General features: G+C 45.8%; 1 protein-coding gene and 1 long non-coding RNA gene across 2 annotated transcripts in view; both read right to left on the reverse strand.

Annotated features, from left to right (window-relative positions):
* Positions 1 to 15,785: 15,785 nt before the first annotated feature.
* On the reverse strand, positions 15,786 to 16,570 carry LOC121834154. The gene is made up of 2 exons (XR_006077105.1): positions 16,047 to 16,570; positions 15,786 to 15,909 (listed from the first exon to the last, which is right to left on the reverse strand). It is a non-coding gene; the product is annotated as an uncharacterized LOC121834154 (long non-coding RNA).
* A 2,472-nt stretch (positions 16,571 to 19,042) lies between these two features.
* LOC120847046 overlaps positions 19,043 to 26,507 on the reverse strand; it is a 69,739-nt gene continuing 62,274 nt past the window's right edge. The window contains exons 2-3 of the mRNA XM_042287918.1: positions 19,379 to 19,460; positions 19,043 to 19,296 (exon numbers count right to left, since the gene is read on the reverse strand). Coding sequence (XP_042143852.1) covers positions 19,043 to 19,296; positions 19,379 to 19,460 — 336 coding nt within the window. The remainder of the gene's footprint in view (positions 19,297 to 19,378; positions 19,461 to 26,507) is intronic.

Genomic DNA, 26,507 nt, shown 5'->3' on the forward strand with positions numbered 1-26,507 from the left:
TGGACTGTACTTCCAATTGAAACAACTTTACGAAAGGTGGTTCCAAAGCCGAGAAAACAAAGTTGTCGGCCAACATACGGTTTGGCCGCCAAGGGCTTTTGCGGTCAGCTGTTGTGTAATAACCTGTTGTGCGAGGTGCTGATTTTCGGCGCACAGGTACTTTGACATGACGGTCACTTGGCACAACACTTATTATAACAAAAAAGAGTTGGCATAGCGAAACCAGGTGGAACTTAACTAAATGGGAACTGGCTTTGACCGTCAAAGGCTGTCAGATAATACCACTCATCGTGGAAGGTGCACACTTTACAGGTAGGAAGGGACCAGTGGACGGTACTTCCAGTTCGAACCACTTTGCGGTAGGTGGCTCTAAAGCCGAGAAAAAAAATTGTTGTCTACAGAACTCGGGGTGTCAGTGTTTCCACATCCAAAAGGAGGCTGATCAAGAAAGAAAGCAGACCACATAAACTTCCATACTGAAACGTCGATTCTCCAGTGATTCCGAGTTTCATTGTTGCTTTCTTTAGATTCATATTTGTCACTTTTTTTACCGGTCGAATCTTTCTTCATGAAGTACAGATTGCGTGCCATACTTGTCCGGAAATATCATCGACACGTACGATGGGGACGAAACTTTCATATTAAAAATAGCGCAAAAGAGACGGGACAAAAAGACGAAGAAGCACACAGGACAAGCGCTAACGCTTGTCCTGTGTGCTTCTTCGTCTTATTGTCCCGTCTCTTTTGCGCTATTTTTAATATGAATGTCCACTACCAACTTGCCCAGCAGACCAAGCTTTTACAGGACGAAACTTTTTTGGAGGGCATTCCTCCAACGAAATTGGCACTGCATACCCGCGAGTGTGGGATGGCATTTTAGTTCGTTCCATCAGCGCTGACACATGTAGGCGTTACTGGTACGAAAACAAACGCAGAGCGCAAAGCGGCAGTGTAGAATATGTCGGCCGTGCCGACACAGTGGCAGACATGATCGGGAGACCAAATTTCTCGCGTCGTACGGCACGGCTCCATCGTTGTCGCCGTCCCACAAAACATTGGCGAGGTGAAAAACTGTGAAACTTTGTCTCCACGAGATACGACACATAACTACTGAAGCACTTAATGACGCAGCACAGGCAGCACTTCATGCTGTGAACCCAGTGCAATCGCACCACTCCGACTTTAATGCGTACCAACGTACGCGGCGTGGTTTCGGTTTCGTTTTCTCTCGGGTTCTCACTGCCTACCTTCGGCACCGGCCGCGCGGCGGCGCGCCAGTCGCGTCGCACGGAGTGTATTGGGCAGTTAGAAAGACAAAGATCCAATATGTACATTTCCAGCGGTGTTTTTTAACTGATTATGCTGGGTTAACCCACTAAAATTAATAAAATCCAATAGACGGGATACCTTTATTGTAGTTTGAGTGCTTCCACTAGAAACTAGACGAGATGTCCAGTCTACCCCTGGGAGATTAAAATCCCCAAATATCAGTACCCGATATTTCGTAAAATCGACCTGTTCTTCGAGGGTTTGCAGATGGTTATCAAACATCTGTGTGTCTGATAGTGGCGGAAAATAGTAATTTCCAACAAGGTAGTTGAAGCCATCACTTGATAGTATTTCTGCCCACACACACTCTGCGTAGGATTCAAGGTCTTGCCTTCCGTATGAATTAAGAGGATCGCAGACTGCAATTAATACCCCCCCACCAAACTTCTGCCCCGTGGCATCGTACTCCCTATCTTTGCGATGCACAGCATAGGACGAAGGAAAATAGCTCGCACTAGATAACTCCTCTAAAAGCCATGTCTCCGTTAAACAAATAATGTGAAAGTTTGTAGAAACGACGTTTGCCATACACTCATCTGCTTTAGCCCGCAGACCGCGAGTGTTCTGATGGTAGCACCAAATTCCGTTAGTCATTTGGCGATGCATCAGTATTATTCGGAACGAACGATCGCATTGAATCCAGCCTTCCGAAAAACTGGTGGAATATACATCCCTCAGGCCAGATATCTGGATTATTAATTGCTTCAAATATGTCCTGGTCCACGGAAACATGGAAAGAGGAGTAATACGGGTATTTCGTTTTCATCTTAGTGCAACAGCTAGGTTTGCCACCCAGGAATGGTCCGACCAATGGCTTGTTTCGTCGTCGAGGGCCCACCAGTGCCTTTGTCCAGGGCCGCACTTGGGTCTCCACCCTGTCGAAGGTCGCCACCACTTGGCTTGGGAAAGTCTTTCGAACGGTAGCTTCCTCTGTTCCCATCAGCTGGTCCCGTAGGCACAAAGACCGCACCGCCGCTCGGCTCGCCGCTTGAGGCGACATTCGTAGTTACTCGTGCTCCCGGATTACGTCGTGCTGATGCGGCAGTTGAGTAGGTTTGGCTCGGTTGTTTAGAATCGAACACTCTCTGACTCAGCTGCTTTCGCAATTCAGCAACTTCGGAACTAAGATAGTGATTGTCCGCTCTCAGGCATTTCACTTTGGCGGTCAATACATCCAACTTTGCATTCATCCTCTGCAGCGCAGATTCCGATTCGTAGGTGTGGGTGGGTCCGTTGTCGGTGTCACGAACTGATTCGCAATCGGTGTCAGAATTAGACGCATCCGTTGTCTCTTCGCCATGGTTAGGCTTATCATCGCCAGCGCAGCGGTGTCGCCGGGTGCGGTCGTTACATTTGTACGTGCTTTTGCCGATTGCCATTAGAATGTTGTATTCTTCGAGACCAACTTTTATACAGCCGCAGTGAAATTTGCGTTTGCATCCACCTGAACATATGATGAATTGCTGCTTACCGACAAATGGTTCGGAGCAGCTCCCGCACACGACCTTCTTCTTCGGCGGCAGGAGAGACAAGCAGTCAGAAAGGAGTAAACTCTCCCTCAAATCTTCCTCTTCACTCGAGAAAGAGGAAGACCCTCCTAATTTTCGCGGAGAGTAACTCCGAGACCCACTCCTGTGGGGAGTGTAGAGAACCAATGTCACCAGAAGCTTCATACCAGCCACACTCGACGCTAGCGCTTAGAGTGGCTAGCTGAGCATTAAGAGCAACGCTGGATCCACTCGGTTCCGTCAGCTCTGCTTCCTAACTTTTGCATGTTCCAATTCTGCACATTGGTAGTGACAATGTCATGCAGAGGCGGCCAAGTCGGCTTGCATGCGATGTCTCACAAGTGTGGCAAGCTGTCCCCCCCCATCCGATAAGGTGCGCAGACCACTTACCGATACTGATAGCGTCGTCACTACAGAGCGCTCGACGGTCGCATGTTCATCTTCGCATCAATCAAAGATGTACAGCTTGTGAGGTATGTTCAGTAAAACACTCTTCTTGAAGTTGGATAAATCTGTGTTTATGTGAATGTGTTGTGTACCCCAGTATGAGCGGTTACAAAAGCAAGAAAGAAAAACATCACTTATTTAAGCCACCAGCAGACATCCAGAAAAAACAACCTTGGGACCTCGCGATACTACCTGGTATCGCGAGGTCGCCACGACCTTGGGACCTTGGGACCTCGCGAGGTCGCCAGCCTCGCGAGGTCGTGAGGCTGGCGAGTTACATGGTAACTCGCCAGCCTCTCTCGGCGACTTACCATGTGCAATCTCCATTTTAACGGAGGGCACGTTCCGACAGTGTACAAACACAAAATAGGCAACGACAATAGCGCAAGGAAAATGGGAGCTCGTTCGTGGTGCCGTGCCTCGCATCTTCCCTGTAGACCCAACTGACCATTTTAAACCGAAGCAGCGCCAATGGGCATGCCCTAAGAAGTACGAACGTAAGCACAGTATCTCTAACCCTGCCATGTCCACGATGTGTGAGCGTCGACGGCTGCTGGAGGAAGCACGACAGGTTGAACCTTGCTTTCCCTCGGAGGGGTGGAAGGAAGATTTGTTTTTGAAGACCTCGAAACTAAGCGCTCATCTAGCATGCTGCAAGGGCTTGATCGTGGACGGCGAGTTCGAGGTGTCTAAAGCATCGTCTTGAAGGAAAGTATAACCTTTGCAATCGTCTCGAATAAAAACTGGTTATCTCAAAAAAGCAACCCGCATATGCACAGCATGCAGGACCTAGAAATCCTACTGCACGAACTGGAACATTTAGGATCTGCAGTGGATGACCCTACCAAGGTGTGACGACTAAAACTGTCCATGTAATTGATGAGATTTGTCCTCGCAAGGACCGTCTCTGATTTTGCTAACCGGAGAGATGCATAAACTGTGCAAAACTTCAGCTCCACCTAACCATCAAGCAAGTGGCAGAAAGGATGACTAAAAAAAAAGCAGCGGCATCTTGAAAGCAGGTAAGGAAAAACCTAAAGCTGCGACTGAAATGTGCAAAGGCTGCGAAGTACAAGTTCTTCTTTCATTTGCAGAAACAAAGAAAAAAAAAGGTGGAGTCATTAGACATGATGATAGATGATAGAGTTCAAGATCTCCTGAGCATGCAAAAATTGACAATCGATGTGGCTCTAAAAATAATGCAAAACCAAACGAAGGTCTCGAGTGTGCTACAGTTCAGACCGGCTTATGTATGGCTTAATCTTGAGATTCGCTAGCCCAAAGGGTTAAAATGACAAAAATAATGGATCTCCTTCCACTGTTGTCCCAGCAAACTCTCACAGCTCCTTAGCAGAATGCCGTCAAAATATGGGTTCAATGCACTTGCTTTCGCAAGCATCTCGAATCAACTCAAGGACAAGTCTGACACCTACAAAGTGGCAACATTATTGACAAACGAAATCAAGCTGCGCAAAGGATTGAGCTTTGACAAGTTGACAGGAAAATTTGACATCTTGTACACCCCAAGATGGGGAACAATAAAAAAAAACGACGAAGACAACAAAATCTGAAATGCAGCTGCATTTAAGATTTTGTTGTCTTCGTCCGTTTTTTTTATTGTTCCCCATCTCAGGGTTTACAAGATGATGATTCATTACCAGCTCGCCTGCACTTTATCACTGTTTACAAGGCAGATTTGACGGTTTTGTCAATTACAGCGAGTTCACAGATGACGACGCGACAATGAAGCTGGCAGATAATGCATTGCTCCTAATGTTTACTCCCATCTTTGAGAGTCGAGTCCAGCCAATTGCTGCTTTTACAACTGAGGAAGCGGCACCTGGGTGAGCACTTGCAAGCTTGTCTTAGAAGCCGTAATATAGTTACTATATAAAAATAATAGAACTGTTGTTGCGGTCATCAGTGACAGCACTCGAAACAAGAAATCGATGTAAACACAACTGGGTGTATCAGAAAAATTGGGCTGAACCAACTGCAAACTTCAGCACCTGTGCATCCCTGCAGGAAATCCCATTTACATTGTATGTATGTATGCACATATGTCTATATGAATACATTTTGTATATGCATCTATTCGGAAATGCAAGTATAGTAGGAATAGACATTTTTGGTTTACCACGAACGTTTACAGGTGGCTACACTTTCCCATGAAATGGGTATCCCTAGTAAATTGAGGCAAGCATGCATTTCCATCACAGACGCTTTTGACTTGCAGCTATCAGGACAATAGAATCGCTCTGCCTGCATCACCTACGGTGCAAGTGCTGGGACAGCAGCACTTGCACCATAGATGACCCAAGAGCTGCAACACCCTATTTAACATGTCTATGGGGCACACCAGGATTTCTAAAATGTTCCGACGTGGCCATTAAAAATGTTGGATGTTAGAAGTGCTTGAGATGACCGTCAAAGTTCTCTAAGGGGCCTGAGTACCCTTTAACAATTCCTGAGGGGTGTAAGAGACCCATCATAGCTTTTTGAGAGACCTGTGAGGTCTGTCCCAATCCTTTTCGTGAAACTACAGCCCCTATCAAAAATTATTTTAACGGGTCTCTAGGTCAGATCATGCGACCATTCAGGATACATTCCGTCGGGGAAGCCACTCGGCCATTTTGCAACGGGTTGCGCGACAAGTTTTAGAAATATAGGAGACATTCCCCAGTCCCTTCCCGTAGTGGCGCGGCCCCAGCGAAGAGAAAACGGGCACGCACGAAACAACCCGTTGTGGAAAGGACGTTGCTCCTCTCCACTTCAGCTCTTAGTTTTCACCATTTCCCCCTTCACACGTTTTGCTGTTTGATTGTAGATAACCTGTTTTAGTCAGTCGAAATACAGTCTTTGTCAGAATCTGGTCACCCTGTTTTTTCTCAGTTTTTGGAGACCAAGTGTCGCATTTTCCGGGTTCAGGGTCTAGTTGGAGGAGTCCCGGCACACTTATGACACAGAGCTCTGCTTTTGCTGATTGTTTAAGGGCTTGCTTCGGTATCAAGGAGGCAGCCGGGCATGCTGCCTATATTTCGTGTGCAGGCTTTTTTGCCCCTACGTGCCGAACCTTGGTTTTCCCACGACAGGCTGTTTGTTACTTCCAGGATTGCATACGTCTGCTCCTTAAAAACCGACGACCACTTTGCGCTTTCCACTATTCCCTCGCTTCCTCCTCTCCCATGGTGAGGAGGAAATTCTGCCTTGCAGAATCTCGAGTCTGGTCGTCGGCCTTTAACCCCGAAACGCAGGGCCAAACGTAAAGATTCACAGAGGAAACCAGGTCCGGGAGGCAGATGAGTCGATGGCCGTTAGGTCTCTCGCTAAGCCGGAGACAAGGTGCCTCTGGTTCTTGTAATCGTACCTCTCCCATGATGCTCACAGAACAGGCATGATACTCTGGAATGACTGGCATACTTTTCTTCTTGCTCGATCATCTCCGCTTACGTTTCTCAGCCCCAAAAACGTGCTTCGATTGACATGCGCCGACAGTTCGGTTTTGCAGCGAAGAGCAGTTGGTTGGCGTCCTGCATTGGGCTATTTCCTACTTACACCAAAATTCATAGCATGCTAACCCAGGAGCCAAATAATTGTGGCCCGAGAGAGTCTGGCCCGAGCCAATGAGATTATTCTGTCTCCGTTAAAGCCCCAAGATCTGTACCATTCTTCCCACTAATGAATGTACTCTTATTCGACGTATCTTTTATTTTAAATGTAGAACCTGGGTATAACTGTAATATTTGTAACGCTGTCACTGGACCCATCAAGTGTTCATCTCGTAGTACGTAATCTGCCCACCCAAGTCTCCAATTACAAGCTACCAGCACTGGTTCAGGGATGAAAATGTTTGATAGCTCAAATTTCTTTGTGTAGCAGGAAAAAATGGTGCTTCTAGATAACTTTAAACGACCAATCTCAGTGGCCAATGGTCAGAGCAGCACAACTGACATTGCTAGGTCAGATATACTTACGAAACAAAAGATCTGGTGGCTGTTCCTTGTAGCCTCTACCCAAGATTGAGGTAAACAACAATGGGCGATGCAGGTTTGCAAGACATTATTTACATGGTTGAGCAAGCCAATTAAATTACCTACATAACATTTTTTCCTGCCAGTTTGACTTTCAATCAGCAGGTCCTCTCGAAAGTCATAAAACCATACCAGTAGCCCCATTTTAGTACAAGTGCACTTTCAGACAACTCCTGGAAATGTTATGCGAGAACATTCATGGCAAATACGGTTCCATTTTTGTCTGCAGGTGACAGATGCTACCTCTGGAGCCCTGGCTACTCACCCCTATTTCTGGCAACCCCAGCAAGAGGCAGCGCTCAACAACAGCGTGTTGAGCGGTGCGTCTTGTCGAGTCCGGCCTCGGCCAACACCGCTCAACACGCTGTTGTTGAGCAATGCATTGGTAAGCTGAAAAACCAGTTCCGGTGCCTGCAGAAGTACCACGCTCTGCACTACGACCCAGAAAGAGCACGTAATTTAGCAACAGGATGTGCTATTCTGCACAATGTTTGCTTACACAGCTCCGTTCCGGAGTCTGCCCCAGACCCCTTTGTGTAGGAAGAGTCTGACTGCGGGTACAATGATGACAGTAGCGACACCAACAGCGACACTGGCACTAGGAGCCTCAAAGAAAGAACACTAGCAATGCAGCGTCGGAAAGTCAGGAAGGTGGACGCCCTCTCTCATCGAGCTTGTCATGCTCTGCGGTGTTGGCATGCTTGCCGTAATCATTCAGCTCACTGGAGTCGCGCTGTGCAAGCTTAATCATATCTCATCAAAGACTGGGAAGCACAGAAGGTGTACAGTTCTACATCCATGTAATGTGGGTGGCTGCACAAATTTTAGCTCTGATGTGGGAAAGTCAAATTTGGGGGTTTTACGTGCCAAACCTATGACGGGCATCTGGCACCTATGACGGGCATCTGGCACGCCCCAGCGGAGGACTGAGGATTAATTTGGACCACCTGCGGAGCTCGGTTACACAGTGCCTTCTCTGCAATAAGCCTCCGTCATATTGCGGGCACCTCGGTCGGGATTCGAACCCGCCACCTGAGGACCTGTAGGCCGGTGCTCTCGCCTCAGAGCCACCGAGGCGGCTTCTGATGTGGGAAATCACTTATTGGGTTGGGGTGAAGGCATGTTTTTGCATCCACATACATCATGTGCACGCAGAACTTCACACATTCTATGCTCACCAGTTCGTTGCAATGACATGCTCTTAAATCGTAATGCAGATATTTTTTTCTTCCTTTTTTACTTTTTTTGTTTCTCTTTATAAGCCTAAGCAGTCAATGTAGTCCACTTGTTTGCTCTCGTAAATGTCTCTGTCAGGGTTTCTTTTGGTACACATTTTCATAAAATTTGGCTGATAAAACACTGTGTTCAAAGAGGTTTTGGCAGAGCTCTGGTGGGCCGATACAAATTTTTTTTTTTGAGTGGGTGCATTTTTTTAGTTGCACTACCTGCACCGGTGTGAAAAAGTGCAATGTGGTGTACTTCTGGCATGTGTAAGAAAGTGCAAGGTGGTGTACTTCTGGCATGTGTATCGAGATAGAACCGTAAATACATTGCCCTACAATTTTCTTCACCAGTGCAGGTGTGGCTAAAAAGATGCACCTAGAGTCGGTGACAGGTCAAGAACGAAGTGGAAGCTCCTCCCACCCTTTTCCACTTCAGCCGAGCAAACATTAAAGGGCAACTCCGGTCCATACTTTCGGTTTTGGGATTATGACTGTTTTTAGTCTAGTCAGCGTCCCTGAACTGCAAGGTGCAATTTTTTTCTCGTTATTGTGCGTAGTTCTACAGATATGGACGCCTCAAAGTTTTTTTTGGGGCGCAGCCAACAAACCCGAAACTAGCCGCTCGAGGCTCCGGCAACGCTCGAAATCAACCGCTATGTGAACGTGACGTCAGGATCGTTCTCGTTCAACGAGCACGCACGCCGAGCGGCACCTACCTCTGTTGCGCTAGCCGTCTAAAGATAGGAGGTAAGCTGATTTTGTTTTAATTCTGTATACGTGGTAGTTATCCAGCATATGTAGCAAGGGCTAGTGCATATACCCAAAAGCTAGCGACTGGAAAACCCGTGAACTCGTACGATTCCGTACTCGGCGGCCGCCGCCATGCGTGCGCTATGCCGTACTCGTCGCTTGTATACCCAAAAGCTAGCGACTGGAAAACAAGTGAACTCGTTCGGTGCCGTACTCTGCGGCTGTCGCCGTGTGTGTGGTGTTCCGTACTCGTCGCTAGACCTAAATTGTCATCGGGGCTCTGTGGATGGAGCGGCGTTGCTCTACGCTGTGCTGCCAGTGACGTACAGTACTGGGGGCCCTCTCACTTTCGCGCTGCGGGTCAGTCCCAGACACAAAGCTTTGAGGCTCTACGGCGCGAGCTGCGGCGGCCGAACACACGAGTGCTGGGCTGTACACCTCTGTTTTTTCGTTCTTTTTTCCTCGGGCGCATAAAAGCCGAAGTCCAAAGTCCACTCATCGAACAGCGTTCACCCACACTTTCTTCAATTTCCGGTCCGTTCGAAACTTGTGAAGAAGCACCTCCGGGTTGCACAGCGGGTTGTTTGAGCAGCCCGCAGCGCTACAAGTTGCGCTCGGCATCTTTCGAGGAACAGCTGGGCAGTCTTGGGCGCACCGAGTTGCTCGCTAAAACGAGTCTTGAAGTCCTCACAAGCAAATAAACAAAATTCTATACCGAAGCTACACGGGCTACAGATAAAAGCAATGGCTAAACACGCCAATCGCAAGCCGAAGTAGCTGTGGTAGTGGCTCAAAGAAGCGCACTACGCGCAACTCCTGGACCAGAGGAAAAAAAGAGAAGGATACTGACGTCACGGCCCAATGTTGCTTTGGCGATCGACAAACCGCTTGCCGCCCGCTAAGGAGCAGCGGCTTGCGGCGGGTCGCATTTTTATTATCGGCATTAGCTGAGAATGCGGCGTCCCACGGACGTAATATTTTGGCTGGGGTCGTAATTTGCAGAGCAGTCGCTTTCTTGTATGGGATCGCCATTGTCGCGGCTTGGTTTGATGGCAGAGTTATTGCTTTTTGGTGACACCATGTTCCAAAACTTCCTCGGGTTACCATTCAAAATAAACAGCGAGTCATAAAAAAAAAACTTTTAGTAGCCAATTTCAACTTTTTATTGTAGTTTTTAAGGGCAAAGTTATAAGCACCCAAAGCTTGAGGTGTTAACACGTTTAGCCTTTGCAAATAGCCTTTTCTTGTTATGCAAAAAGAGCAGCATTTTGGTGAACCATGGGTTATTTGAATCAGTGCATACTCAGGCTGTCGGAACAAACATATTTATAAGACTGTTCATTTTAGCTTTAAATAATGCCGGTTTCCTCTACTGATGGAAGAGGACAATTTAAATGTAATGGTCAAAAAAGATTGTCAACCCATGATCTATTCATCTATAATCAGCCTCATTATAATCGCGAATGATCTTGGAAATAGAATGTTTGACAAGAACGGAGAGTGGCAAGTCGACATGTTGTAACCTATAATCACGGAGCCCATCGCAGTATTGAATGGACTTGACAAGGTCCGGTGACGTAGTTAGTGCAGGGGTGGAACTCACGAAATGTCCTTGGGAACAGCCACGGGAGCGACTGAAACAGCTGTTTAGGAGCAGGTTGGGAGCAGCTAAAACTATGTTCTGGAGCAGGCTAGGAGCAGCTCAGATCAGTTTTCATTGCACTTCAGCTTGTGTCTTAGACACGCACGGGAGCAATTTCAATCGCGCTTAGCAGCACAGATGAACATGAGTGGTTAGGGACCTAGGTAGATGGGATAACAGTGTAAAAGGTGTGAAAACTTGAAACTTTGTGAGCCTCTATACTTTCCAGACTCGTACGTAACGTGTTACAAGATTACTTGTAATTGATTATTTTTACTGCAATTTTGTGACGCTTCGATTACTTCCTTTAAGGGGTAATGATCTTTTTAATTGAATTAATTTTTTGCTGTAATCGATTACAAAATATACCCCCCATTACAATCTTCCTCATTTCTTTTTTTTTTTTTTTGGGGGGGGGGGGGGGGGAGGGAGTTGGAGTTATTCAGCTCCGGGCAACGGGCTTTTTTTTTTTTTCGAAATTATTAAGCACGAGGCTGTGAGGATTAGTAGGCCACTTTACTATGCTTCTTTTTCGTGGGTACATTTTTATTTCTACACCGGAGACTACTTATGGGTATGAAAAATGACTTTATCTAGCCTCTTGTGAGGGATTAGGTGTGTGCCATCAGTCACTCAGCTTTAAGCGCGAAACACACGTACAACCAAACCGTCCGATCCGACGTGCGGACTGCCGGAATGACCTTGGGGGGCGAGGGGGTTCCGCAGCATCGGAGAGCGTTGAAAACCCTTGCCTCCGACCGTCGTATTGCGCGGTCAGACGTCGGATCGGACGGTTTGGTTGTACGTGTGTTTCGCGCTTTAAGCAAAAACAGTCGAGGCTTTCTTTTTTTTTTTCTTTAACAACTGAGCACGAGATTCCACGGATTATGCTATCATAAAAAAAGTTTGAATGAAAAGTAACGTGGGAAGTAATTGCTTACTTTAGAGTAATTTTTCGATTACTTCTTTGAGGCTGTAATTGTAATTGTAGTCGGGTACTTTATACAGCAAAGTGATTGTAACTGTCATCGGTTACTTTTTCAGTGACGGGTACAAGTCTGATTATTTTCTTAGTGGCTTTCAGCTGCTCAAAATGCAAACCAGCTCTGCTTATCACACAACCCACACGTGCTCGACATAGTACTTATATGTGCGAACCACGTGACGTGCGTAAGCAACGGACGCGGAGTTGCGCGGAGGAACAGGGCACCAAATTGGAGTTTATCCTATTGTGCAACTGAATATCGAAGCAGCAGACTACGATTAACGAAGTCATCGTATTCGAAGTGACAAGCAGGTGCAAGGTTAAAGTACACCAAACAGATCTACCGATCGCGTGAAAGCTGCTGGCCGGCAAGGTTTCGGATCGGATCACGTTTCAGTTCTATCAAATCACGATTTATCTTGCGGGAACGCGGTTCCAACTTCTAACGATAAAGTACTAAAAGAAATCTTTTGCTAGTTTGTTTTCAACTGGCCGACGTACTTTTTCTGTACTCAAAAGGTTTGCTGCGGGCAAGTCGTACAGACGCAGAAATATCCTTGGGGCGTCTTTCAATTTGAAACCGGAGGCCAAAATGCTTTCTCTGTCTTAGAAACGGGCAAACTTAACGATGATCGGTCTAGTTTTCTCGGGCTGGAATTTCTTTAGCTGGTGCGATTTCTCCAGATTAGAGGGGCCAAGCTGTACACCTAACTTATGCGCACAGAACTCGACAACTTCTTCTGATTGCCCCTATGCTTCAGTGCCAGTATCCAAGAAGCCAAACTGCTGCATTTGTGTATTTCGCCACCAGGGGGCCAGCGTCTTCCGGTGGACTTCCCGCGCACACCGCGCCATTCCTTTTCTTCTTGTTCCATGCAACCGCCATGAGGTCTCAACATGTAACCTAACCTGTTAATAAACAATATGTGACTACGTGACAAGAACATTTTTTCCTCATCGACGCAACACAAACAAGAACAGATTAGACCTCCTAAGCCTATTTTCATTGTCATCATACTGTTTTTGAATATGTAGTGGTGGAACTGACAAGAGGTGATTTGGAGCAGCTCTTGTAGCAGGGAACAACACATTTTGGAGCTGATTCCCACTTTTGGAGCAAACAATGTGGAGCTTTCACCTCAAAAAGTTTTATACCATTTCTTTAGGAGGTAGCCTGTGGGAAAAACTGTAGTTGTTGGTGGTGGAAAACTATTTAAGGCACCATACCTACAGGGACCTGGCCACTACAGATATTTATTTATTTATTGAACAATCATACGCCAGTAACTCTCCAGATGTCTCAATTAACCTGTTAGGAGTACCGATGGCGTCTTCGGTTTGTGTTTGATGCAAAAAATATGTTTGGCTACTTTGTAGGGTTTGTATCACGGTGAGGTAATTGCCACAAGTTCGACAACAAACGGACACTTTTGTGTTGAATGTCACGCTGCCCTCGCTCGTATTCAATCTACTACTGTTCATAGAGCAGCTAAGCAAAGCACATAGTTACTTTAACTGATAACAATGAGTAGCGCTATCTATTCATTGCGATCGATGTGAGCACCGTTTGCACAAAGAACAACAACTCTTCGTTAGGCACGTGCAAATAATGGGTGTTAGGTTCGAAGCGAATTCGAATTAAATAGAGGTTCTGGCCGAATATTCTTTAATTGAATATTGAATAGTTGCTGCGTCTTTCTCCACGCTTTTCACTACTAGTACACCATGCTTAAACAAATATTCGGCTGTACTCACAAAGCTTGTTCCCAAGCTTCTAATTGCCCGCTTATGAGCTCTGTTAAATTTAATCTAGCTACATTTATAGACTGTGGCCTCAGGCAGTCCAATACCTACATTGGGGTGGCAAGTAAATGACAGATTTGAATTAAAATGAAACCTATAAGAGAGCCCAGCCACACCTAATTGAGGGGATTTGTAAATATTCTTGCCGTATACAAATATATGTTCTTCATACCTGAATTAAAACAAAACAAGGATAAATAATGAACACAGGTTGCTAAGACATTGCTGCCTAACATATACACTTGCATAACAACCACAGTTAGATTTTGAAGATTTTACTGTGACGTAAATATCAACAATCACTATTTTTTTTCTTTTTATAACACCAGGCGCACGCATGCGCTATACCACTTTTAAGGTGTGTTTTTCGCCTCCGTGTGCGGCTGAGCTGCGGCAAAGCGAGCCGGAAGATCGTGGTGTCAGCTCCGCAGGTATTGCTTCTCCGCAGTGCATCAATTCTTGAGGAGAAGTGCACTCAAGGAGTTAACCCACCCCAATAATTAAAATATTCGCTCAGCCCTACTCTTTGCACATAGTACTGGCACATGGCATTCTTGGCAACGCAAAGAATGCCATGTGCCAGCCACTTTCAGTCTCCTTTTCAAGAACAGCCTTTGGAACAGCATGTAGCAGGTTATTCATTCTGGCACAGTTTGGTGCAAATGGAGCGGCAGTTCCACCACTGAAAATGCATTCATGCATTTGCTAACACGTACCCAGCCGAAATGTTTATCAGCGCATAGTAACTTCCTGTCACCGGTAGGTCAAGTTGGTAACTATTCCAAACATCTGGAATCAGTTGACGGACATTTTCACCCCAGGGTTCTATCGAATCAATAAGGGCTGTCAACATTACATAGTTAATTTAAGCACTGAAAGTATTGCATTTTCTTTTTAGGGGGGGATGGGGGGGGGGGGGGGGTTTGAGGACACATGCGAAGTAAAAAAACATTTTTTTGTAAACAGACCAGATGGAAAAAGAATGTTATAAAATAAAATTAGAACGAAGAAAAAAAAATTTTAGAGCTATATTGACGGCACAAAATGATTTTGTAGTTGCGCCCGTGGGAGCCGCCGCAAATCATGTGATAGACCTGTGCACCGTCTCAAAGTCGACTCACAGTCACGCCGCCGCTGCACGCTGAGCGTGGTGCGCCGCCGTCAACTCATTTCTCCACACCGCCACCGCCGCGCAAGTTTGTCTACCCCGCAGCGCTGCCGCCGTCATCTGACCGGCACACAGGTCTATCACGTCTGCTTCCGCTTTTTCAGGAGCTTTCTTTGGGTTCGAAAAGTTACCGATTAATCTTTGTGTTTTGTTGCACTTGAAATAAAGATGAATAACTAACTTTTAGAGACCATAGGAAGCTTCCGATAGAGCGGAAGCACCACGTGACAAATAGCGACCAGTCACGTGACGACTAGCAGCCACTTTTCCGCAGCGCCCGCCGGCGCCAACTACAAATTCGTATACGCCGTGAATATAGCTCTTAAAATTTTTATTTTCCTTGTGAATTTGTTTTATGACTTCCTTTTCCCAACCAGGCTGTTTAAAAAAACTTTATTAGTCCTTTGCATGTGTCCTTTAAGAAGTGTTCGAGCTTCCTTAGGCTTCCTTGCTGGAAATCCTTTGTATTCCTGTTACTAACAAGTGCACCAAGGAGACACTCCGGCCATTATTGAACACTTTGAATAAACAAATATGAATAGTTGGAAGATGTTACAAAGCAGTCTACATTGATAAAAATTCCTTCTTTCTGCATGTCAAGTTCGCTTGTGGCGTAATCTAAGATTACTACGACATACCAGTTAAGGAAAGTTGGTCTTCAAATGCGGACACCACACGCGAGCCACAGCGAGCTACAATGGGGAGCAGTGCCACGCTTGAGAAGCCCATCGAGGCACAGATGTTGTTTGGTCTAGCCACAGTTTACAAAATGGCCGCTGCAGCAAGAACAGCGGGACTGCGACTGCTCGCTTTTAACAATTCTGCAAAGCGGACACCTATGGCAGTTTTTCAACTGAGATGTTCAAGTAACGGTGGTGTAACCCGTGCCAAAAATGAAATGGAGCATAGAGACCCACTTTATTCGGCTGGCGGATGGAGATTCTGCACACCGACGAGCTGAAGCACTAGCGAAGTCAGTGCGGACGACTGGTGCGCACTTGCTGCTGCTTGTCCCTCTACAGCCTGCAGGAAAAGGGGAGGGCATTATGCACAAAATGCAAACTGTTACGCAACACATTAGTAAAGTTAAAAGCACGCCAGAGGTTTTCAGACGCGTTGCAAGCAATACTATAGGAAACTTTTGCCAAACAACTTTTCACCTTGGTAAGCCCTGTGCAGTCATGTTGCAGAGCAGTTTTCACCATTCACCTTATTAGATTACTCGTAGACAACGAGTTACTGGCATTTTAGGTGCTCCTAAAGCACAGAAGAAAAGAGAATGGCTGTGTTAACGAAAGAAGTCGAGAAGTCTGATCAAAGGCATATGTGGGGCGAGTAAATCCACCCTTACTCTGTTCTCTTTCCCCTTTGGAGCTGCCTTGGTGGCGTCCTTGCCTGCGCTTGCGAATGATGCATTTTAGTTACACTGACGGCAGAGTTGCCGCGTGACAAGTCCTTCAGTAACGAGGCCAGTTTCCTATAATTACACGAACACACGCTGGTGGCGGAATATTATTTATTTGTTTCTTTAGTTACTTAGAATTACCCTCAAGGCCCCAAAGGGCATTACAGAGGGGAGTGCATGGTTAGCACAGTTCTGATTTTAGCGTTATCGGTGATGGTGACAATATCATCTGGAAGGCCATTCCAGTCTACAATAGCTTCTGGTAGAAGGGAATGTTGAAATGGTCTTGGGAAGGGTAATCTTGCACGAATGATCGAGTCTTGCAGAGATATAGCTGGGCTGGCTGAGGAGAGACTGTCGTAATGGTTCCGAATAGTACATTTTATGGAAAGGCAAAGACGGGAAATTCTGCGACGAACGGAAAGATCAGGAAGAGCTAATTGACATTTCATTGCAGTGACACAAGAAAGGCGAGACTAATTAGAAAAAATAAATCGAGCAGCACGATTCTGGACAGATTCGATTTGCGTTAGTTAAAAAAAGACTGATGTGGGTGCCAGATAGCTGAAGCATACTCTAGTTTAGGGCGAACAAGCATGGCGTAAAGGAGACGTTTAAGGATAGAAAAGGCAGAGTTGAAATTGCGACAAACAAAACCGAGTGAGCGGTTTGAGGATGATATTGTCTCGTCGACATGAACATTCCTGGATATATTAGTGGTTAAACGAACGCCTAGATATTTTTACTGTGTAGCAGTCAGAATGGTAGTGCCATTGAATGTTAACGAGTTTAAGGGCTGGAAGCAAGAATGTGTAAAGCAAAGGTGTGTGCATTTGCTAATGTTGAGACACATCTGCCATGTGTGACACACTGCTTCAAGAGCTTTTTTATATAACTTGCGATTCAAATAAAATGAAATTTACATGGCTTATTTGGCATTACAATCGGACTACAAATATGTACTTTGTTTTGAGGTAACCTAATTAGATTTATTAATATTAAAAATTTAATTTGCAATGATTATGGAAAGGATTAACGCAATTTAAAATACTGAGCTCAGAAAATAAACATAGATCAGTGAACTGAGAGGTATGTGCAATCCAATAAGGTATAAATGAAAGCTCTAGGATGATTTATAAATTACTTATGACACTTTTGAACCTTCCAGTTTCAAAATCATTTTTTGCCGGATGCCTAAAAGGCACCCAGAAAAAGCCTGACAGCCTATTTAATATATTTGTAGCCCTCATTCAATATGTCGAAAATCCTTCAGGACAAGATGATAAGTGCTTGCCAAACTTCAAAAAACACATTTTTAAAAATGTGTTTTCTTAGTAAAATTTTGCTTCAAAGAGCAGTGTCTCCCCTTAAATGCCGTTCTGGAGTGCAACATGGTCATATGGGTTTTTTATTAGTCTATAAACAGCACAGGTCATCAGTGAAAAGATGAACAGAGAATGAGATGTGAAGAGGGAGATCATTAATGTAGATTAAAAAGAGCAAAGGCCCAAGCACAATTTCCTGTGGAACACCGGAAGAAACGGGAGAGAAAGAGGAGGATGTGCTGTTAGTGAAAACGAATTGAGAGCGATGAATAAGGAATGATTCAATCCACTTAGGAACATGAGGATCTAGTTTTAGGAAAGAAAGTTTAAGAAGAATGCGATTGCCCGGGACTTTAGCAAAAACTTTGGCGAAATTAAGCAAAACAGCGTCAGTAGGAAAGCCGGTGTCAAGATTTTTAAACAAATCGTTAGTTAGAATAAGTAGTTGGGTCCCAATAGAAAGGCGTTTCCAGAGGCCATGCTGCACATTGGTGAAGAAATTGCAGGAATCCAGGAAGTTAATCAGGTGCCTGTAAATGACATGCTCGAGGATCTTGTAGAGGCAGGTGAGTGATATTGGCCTACTTACTAATTTTCCGGTCAGAGGGCAACACCCCTGTGTCCACGGACTGCTCAAATATCTTTGAGGTAAAGACCGGATGAAAATTTAGTGTTAGTGAGAGCCTTCGTAATGATTTCCTCTATGCCACATGATGGAGATATTTTGAGGGTTTCTATACCGCTGAAAACACCCTGAATGTTTATAACAATTGAATCCATTGGAAAATCATTCTCTATAACAGGAGAAATTCCAGTAATGGGTGTAGAAATAGTGAAAGCATCAGAAAACGCACTATTTAAATATTCACACATTCACTATTCAATATGTTATTACAAGAGCTATTCACTAGATTAATTTCAGAGTACAAATCTCCAAAATTTGCGAGGGTTGTTTATTAACATATTAGGTAGAGTTTGCAGAAAGAATGTCTGCTTAGAGTTATCAGAAAGAATGTGTGCTAACACCCCTTTAAAATAGTTTTTTATTCGGAAGAGCAAGTGGCAAGCTTAGGCCAAGTATTTCCTTTTTTAGCGCTCCTGAAACATCTTTTCTTTTTATGACATAAACGATGAAGTGGATTATTGAACCACGGTTTAGACGTAGTAGTTCGGATTGTCGAGCACAGTATGGTAATTTTCAATAAGTTGAAAAAATTTTGTCTCAAGGCTTGCCAATTTTCATTAGCATTATGGCACTGGAAGGTTTCATTGAAATAAACAAAATAAAGCCTTCGCTGTTGGACACTTCAAATACACATACAAATCATATCTGGTTTCAGTCTGAGTCTAAGAACACTGCCTTCTAACTTAACTGGCTAAAGTAGGGTTGACCAAAATCAGCCTAACAACAAAAATTGGGAGTGCACTACACTACAGTTCTCTTAACACCTACGCTTGCAAGTCGACGGAGTGCATCGACTGGCTCTCTCTGCACGAGCAGCATTTCCTGCTGAACTGCCAGCTGCTGCTGCTGGGTGGCCAGCAGACCCTGCTGTGTGGCCAGCAGTTCTCGCTGGACAGCCAGCTGGTCCTGCTGAATGGACAGCAGATCCCGTGCCGTATCAACTCCAGACTTGGCCCTAGTTCTCCGGACTGGCATGGCACCTGGTGGATGCTGCACTGCTAATGACACGAAACACATTTGTAATAGCGTGCACACTGCAATAAACAATCGCAGCTTTCCCATCTTTTTCGTTCGTACCATTCGGTGGTAGGGGGCATGCCACTTGCGCAGGACGTTCCTCCTCTCCTCCCTTTGCCATGTCGCCTTCAGCCACAGACCCCTGCATAAAATAATTCAACTATGTAACACACCAGAACGCTATACAGCCCTTCTAGTTATACCTGTGTCTAATAGTGTGCACCCTAAACTCAATATTATTTTTTTTTTCGAATGTCACGGATTTATTGTCTCCGAGTGGGTCTAGAAATGTGCTGCAGCCCCGATATCCAAGCTTTCGTGGAAAACACCACGAGGCAATACATTCGCACCACATTGTTTTGTACATTAGTGTTCAATAAGGTAAAAAGCAACATGGTGTCTGCTCATGATCCAAGAGATTCACGGTATTTATCGAAGCTGCTGCTGCAGCCGTGAAGTCCCACAGCGGCGCGTCCACTGTCGGGGGCGCACGCCCGCCCCCTCGAGAGAAATCCGTCCCCACAAAAAATAATAATTTTTCTTGCTCCGCGTTTAGGGACGGCCCATCACTCGCGCCCCCACCGGCATACCTGCCAACCTGTGGACATTACAATTCGTAAAACTCACGCAATTGCGGGGGGGGGGGGGGGCTGTTTCGCAAGGTGGCAAGGCTTAATGTCAGCCTTGTCACCGTGCAAAACGCTTACATTACACGTGCACGTGCTACAGAATCCAAACTTCTCTCCTTTTTGGACGGCACAAAGCACTGGAATTCCGACGTGTAGGACTTCAAGAACACCTGAAAGTACCTCTTTTTAGGTTTGGAATTTGCCATTGCACCGCGAAGCCACCGCAACCAGGGGAATGCTATGATTACACGTGTAACAAACACAGACGCTGCACTTCTCGCCTCGAAACTGGCCGAAACAGAGGCCCAACCACGTCTGAACACGCCAAACCAACATGCGCCGCCAAACACACAAACAAAGGTTTTGGGCTTTGGATTGATTTTGGATATGTGGCCACCGGATAGACGGATAGTAAAAACCACAACGCTGCCGTGGACGGCACCTATCGCCCTCTTGTGGCAGTGTGAGGTACCGCCAGCAACGGTTTTACGAAAAAAATGTTTAAAAAAATAGAAATGAAAAAAGTATCTTTTTCTTAAACTTTGAAGCAAGATTCGTAAAATCGTAGAATTAGTCCCAATTCATACATTTTACAAAAAATTCGGAAGAGTTGGCAGGTTTGCACCGGTCTTCTGTTAGGGACACGAGACTCTCAGGTCGCAAGCCCACGTCTGGCATGCACGTGAGTTCCAGAAAGTTATTCTTTATGGCCGAAGGGCATTTAACTCTCAAACTATTACGCCCCATAGTGTATCTCGCTCCTCCTTGGTAACAAAGCTCTCTGTAGCAGTCCCCGAGAAAACTCGACTTTCACCGAGAAAGTCCAGGAGAAGCGCAAACTGTCGTGCCGAGACGTAGCGACCTAGCTTGCGCTTCTTAGCGTTTTCGGCCACAACTGTCTTCGCAACGTAAAGGGTTGTAGTTAACGTTGATTGTATTCATTATTTCAGCACATTAGGTACTAATTCATGCAACCAGATTTCAGGAATATATTTTTTAATTTTGTCTTATGCTATTCATTTTGCCAACTTAAAAATAATATTTTTACTGTTATACTCACCGCGGTGTTTTGAGATTCTCAGTGGGGACACTTTAAGGGAAAAATCCCGATAGAGTTTCAACTCAGTCGTGCGTGTTGACAGACGTCACAATGGAGTTGGTTCGCCGGTGGAGTTTGCCAAAGATGGAGATGAAGCTGCTCCCATTGGCAATCCCACGAAGGAGATTTACCACTGCTTCTTTCAGCATAGACAGACGGGCGATGAGTTCAGAGGGGATGCACCTACCGAAGAAGCTGCATCACAGAGGCTAGCCTCACCACGTCATGTCATGGCCCTGCTCTTTTCAGCATGTTATTTATTATATTGCGCCAGAAAGCCAGCGACATCAGTACCTGGGCTAGTTGGTGCCACTGATCTCTGTTGTAGTAAGCTGGATCACGGATCGAGGCTCGTCTTAATAGGGAGGAGTGGTGCCACCAGCGCCCATCACTTGACATTGGCTAATGCATAAAACTCTATGGGAAAGACAAAGAAAAGTGACGTTCCCCCTCTCGTAAACTGTTGTCGTCACTGAATCTTTTGGCTGCTGTCGGGAAGCCTGTCAAATAGCTAGTGCACAAACATTAAAACTGACAACCCTCGCGGTTGTTATATAGAAATGTTTTGTTGTCGAGAGTGACTCTACTGGGCAAAAAATGTACAGCAGCTCACTGAGAAGAGAGTTACCTAAAGGTACCTCGGAGTCGGTGGCGATTTCAATGAGTCGGGTTTAGCAGGTGACAAGCTTGAAGGCTCTGCTATGATTTCGCTTACTCCCGGAAAGACGCTGCCAATATGGAACTTTGTTGATGTTCAGCAACTTCTGGGCTCCCCCACGACGGCATTATTGACAGCAAGTTTATTTGTTCACTCCACCACGAGAGCAAGCTTGCCAGATCAGCCATGGGTGCTATAGCACAATATTTTAATGGGCATTCGAATGCTTGAGAAATCGCAATTCAACCTCCAAACACACAATAAAATTATTGCAGCACATCGTAAAATACATGCCTTCGAACACTGTGTAGAAGCTTTAATTTCCTTCTTTTGTGTGTTTCTCCCATAGACTTGCGTGTATACACGACTTGCATTGACGTCACATCAGCCACCATTGCTGCGGACCATGCTCCAGTGCCCGTACCTTCCGGAGCACACATTTAGGACCAATGAATTTCTTCCTCTCGGAGAACTTTGCGGAGAAGAACAGATTCGATGCTGCCAAAATGTATGTTCCAGAGGGTACGGGCACAGGAATGGTATGGAGCCATATGACGTCCCGTGCAAGGCACGTATTGCTTGGTGCCAAGCAATGGCTGCCGGTGGCGCCACCGACAGACTTCCGATTTGAATCCAGCCTACTACAATAGAGACCAGTGGTTGGTCCACGCTTCAAGAAAATTGGTCTATGCGTAGGTTTACTCAGCTGCACAAATTTCCGTAGAACTATGGCAGCAGTTGAAGAAACGTTTAGGGTTCCTGCCACATGACAATGTTGGATGCGCAAGAAGCAAATGCCCGTGGCTCAGAGTCCGGTAGAGGCAAATTTGCAGCCCTCCCCGTCGCAACCTCCGAGGCGGAGTTGCGGAATTGCACACAACTGTTTTTAACACTTCGACAAGTCGCGCGAGCGAGTTGCGTGAACTGCTCGTGCCACAGAGCACGTGAGCTCGGCAGCTGTCCAGAGTGATGAGCGAAGATTGTGGAATCAGGGCTGCCGAAGCGGCATGTACAGCCGTTACGATGAGACAGGAGCACGTCGCTTTGAAGAAAGCAGGCCAGCAGATAAGAAAGGACGTGGTTGCACACTGCACAGTTCTGACGTCACCCGTGATAGAGTTTTCGTGTCATCGACCTCCAGACCAAGCGGGCAGAGCTATACGTAAAAACCATGGTGTAATACGCCACGTCCTGTCCAGTTCTCCCTTCTTTTTCGTCTCTGTTGTTTTGGTGTTTTACATCATGATGCAAAACCAACTAGCCCAACCAGCCATCCTTATACACCTTTCCAAAAAACACCCAACCCCAGGGGCAACAAACTGTTTTCGAGCCCAGTCACTGAGTTTGAGGCTAGACTCTCACCAGCGTCCCTCCTAACCCTAACCGAGTGGACTGTGATGTCAATAGGCGCAGCCTGTGTAGGCGCAGTTTCAAACACTGCTGGCGGATAAATTATCGTCGTTTCCCGCTATATTTTGTGTTTCATGCTACATGTATTTTCCCGAGGACATTGAGAAAGCATTGTCCCACATTAAAAAAAAAAAAAAAAAAAAACTAAACTATTTTTGTTGGGTACGCGCGCGACAGAACGAGTTCGATTGGAATGTATAGTTCTAGTTGTTTGTGTTTATTTCTTACGATAAGCTTTGACGGCGCCGCAGGATTCACCGCATGTGAAACGACAAAGCGCTTTGCTGTCAAAAATAAATTGCAACAGAAGAGGGCCGAAAGGCATGCATTTTTCATGCTCACAAATAACGTGTTTACCGATGGACAGGACACGGACATACAATTGAGGAAGTGGTAACATTCAAACAATATATCGTACGTACCACACGATGCAGCGTTATCCGAAAAGAATTTATTTGAGAAAGATTTCAAATAACACAGTCACAGTCGACGACAGTCACATCTTGATGATCGGACGGAATCAGAGATGACTTCGTCTTGGGGCCCGTTTTGGGAAGAGCTACATTTTCTCATAACCGCACCAAAGCAAAGAAACAAACGCGACTGACCCGTTTCTCACCCCAACCCGGACAGCTATATTGGGAGACGACTGAGGATTCTACGCGGATTATTTCTGGGAGGGGGAAGAACAATGTTTGCAAAATCGCGTCGAGGGTCGTTCGACGTCCTTCACCTCCTTCCTTTCCCGTGAATGTCGAGCAGAAAAGCTTGAATGGCAGGTACTTACCAGCCTTATTTATCACAGTGGAAGATAACACAAAAAGGGTACGCAGCACACATAAAAAAAATTAAGTGGAAACTTTCAAGAGGGGCGAGAAAACATTGAATGCAAAACCGCAAAAACGTAGGTAGAGAACCACGCCGAGCGGGTCTTCACAGTCCCAGAGGGTGGCAGAAAATTTCTAGCTGATAGAGGGCGCGAGAGTCGCACCAGCTGCATCAGCATCAGCAACATGGCAGTGGCCTAGGAGCGTTTTTTGGAAAGGTGTATACATAGAAAGAGTTTGGCCATTCATTGGAAAGTATAGGAAGCAAATGAAGAGGCGCCATTGGCCGAAAGCGGGCTGGGCGTGTCCCAGGGCGTCTTCACAGATTTGAATGTGGCCAGCCAGAAGCCGCAAATAATACCCTGGCAGTGGTCGCGAGAAACAAAATTAATAAGTGCGTCGGACTAACCCTTGGCGAATGAAAACATGATGCATGTGATTGTACTATCACGGTCATACAAAATCAATATCTAGGAGAACGGTCGACATGATCTGTATGCCAGGCGTCTGAGCCACGTCCGAGCGGTCAGACTCTGTCCGAGCAAAACGGAGTTCGAGCGGGACATTCGATTCTTACACCTTTTTGCACGATCATAATCGAAGCATCACGTAGACTATATTTTCTTTTCAGCCATAAACAGTTACTCTATTAAACTCTTTGGCACAGGTTAAAATTTTTCGCGCTAACACTGCTAGGCGATTATTTGCGGCTTCTGGTTGGCGTGTCAAGCCTTCTATCTGCGTCTCGTACAAGCCCTGGCTCTGCCCGCTTCTCCTATTGACCAAAGTCTCGACGACAGCGCTACCAAGATCGCACGAACGGAAGAGGCCGGCTCTCCGAAGCGCGGCTGCTCGTGGCTTCGTTTGGCTTCGCACGAAACCGAGTGCGAATGAAACGCAAGACATTCTTCTCGCGGCAAGTGCGTGGTTTGAGTGCTGCGGAAGCCACGCTAACGTCGATTGTCCGGTAGATCAGCGCCTTATCACGGCGTGAAACAGCAGGTCAGCGAGGCTAGCGTGTGCCTTCTGCCACACGTGAGTAGACCCACTGACCTGCTGTTTCACGCCGCGATAAAGCGCTGATCCACGGGACAATCGACGTTCGCGCGATATCGTTGGAAAATCTGGAGGCTGTGCCACAAAACAGCTGACGCCGTGTTTAAATCCTATGGGAGCACTATAGTGGAAGTCGCCCTTGTGCAAGATGAAACGAAATACAGCGGCTATTTACGGCATACAGCACACGCTGTCAGGATGTCACGACAAAGAATTTCGGCCCAATGGCTGGGGGAGCCAGTTTTTCGGTGCCTACCTTGTGATGTGAAAGTGTCGCCCTTCGGCCAGTCTTGTCTCGGAGTCGGGGTGTGTCGTAAAGCTGGTGTCTACGACGTGGAACTAGAAGGCCTATGAACTGTGCGAGTAGAACGTCGCACGACTACGCAGGAACAATACAAAATAACTGCGACCGCGAAATGCGAAGCATGGTGCGAAGCGTCGATTGCCGCGGGCACGGCGAAAGACAGCTACGACACTGGATTGGATTGAAAGCCGCAAGTCTGATGTTTCACAACAAACCGTTGCTAGGGGTGTTGCTAAGGGCGAATACACCATCGTTCAAAAATTCGACGTAGAACATAAACGTCTAAAGAAAAATACACTACTTTTATAAAATTCCAGCATGCAGCACTCCGCATTTCGCACCCATGGAACTAGTTAGCCAGGGAGGATTGTGGCATGGTTTCGGTTTCGATTGACAGGTTGACAAGAGTTCATACGCAGAGCAGGCCGTCTACATCACCATGACTCTTGTGACTTGGCAGCGGGTCAGGTGCCCCAACCAAGGGGCTGGCTGGCATCCTGACAGGAGCTGCGAGAGTTTCACAAAACAGCGTTCCTGCAATTATTAAAATAAACAAATGTTACGTGCGTGCTTGACCCAACATATGAGAAACCTAGGAGAGCTGTGAGTATTCAAATATCTATCTCCTAATGCCATGCACAAATGTCTTGCATGAACCATGTGCAAAACTTTCATTTTGTTTCTTGAGTTCTTAATGGTTGGAATGAAAATGCAAATTGTGATGTTGAGCTATAGCGTACAGCAAACTGAGCAGGCGCAGATCAACATATTGGCATGACTGGCATGACACTGCTACGTACAACAGCATGTTCTTGCCCGGTATGTTCAATAGAACCTACGACGGAGCTTGATGGTACTTATATCTCAACTAGAAAAGGAAAATATTAAGAAGAAATTAGAAATTAAGAGGGAGCGCTCCTCCAAGCCCCATAGAGAATACACGCGATTTTCTGCCATTTTACGAAAATTCTCATTTAATAACCGTTACACCAATTTTTTCAAACTTTTTTTGCTATAAAAAGATTGATTCTTCGTCCAACTATCCCACAGAGCATATTTTTCATAAAAAAATTTATTATATTTTATATTAAATCGTGAAATCGGTCGGAATTGGCTGTTTTGACATGTTTACGTTAGAACGCGTTTTAAAAACCTGTGAATTTTTAACTACAAATGTGTCTTGTGGGATATCTGCGGAATTTAACA

The sequence above is a fragment of the Ixodes scapularis genome, unplaced genomic scaffold (genome assembly GCF_016920785.2).
Source record: "Ixodes scapularis isolate PalLabHiFi unplaced genomic scaffold, ASM1692078v2 ptg000597l_1___fragment_1__unscaffolded, whole genome shotgun sequence".
NCBI lineage: Eukaryota > Metazoa > Arthropoda > Arachnida > Ixodida > Ixodidae > Ixodes > Ixodes scapularis.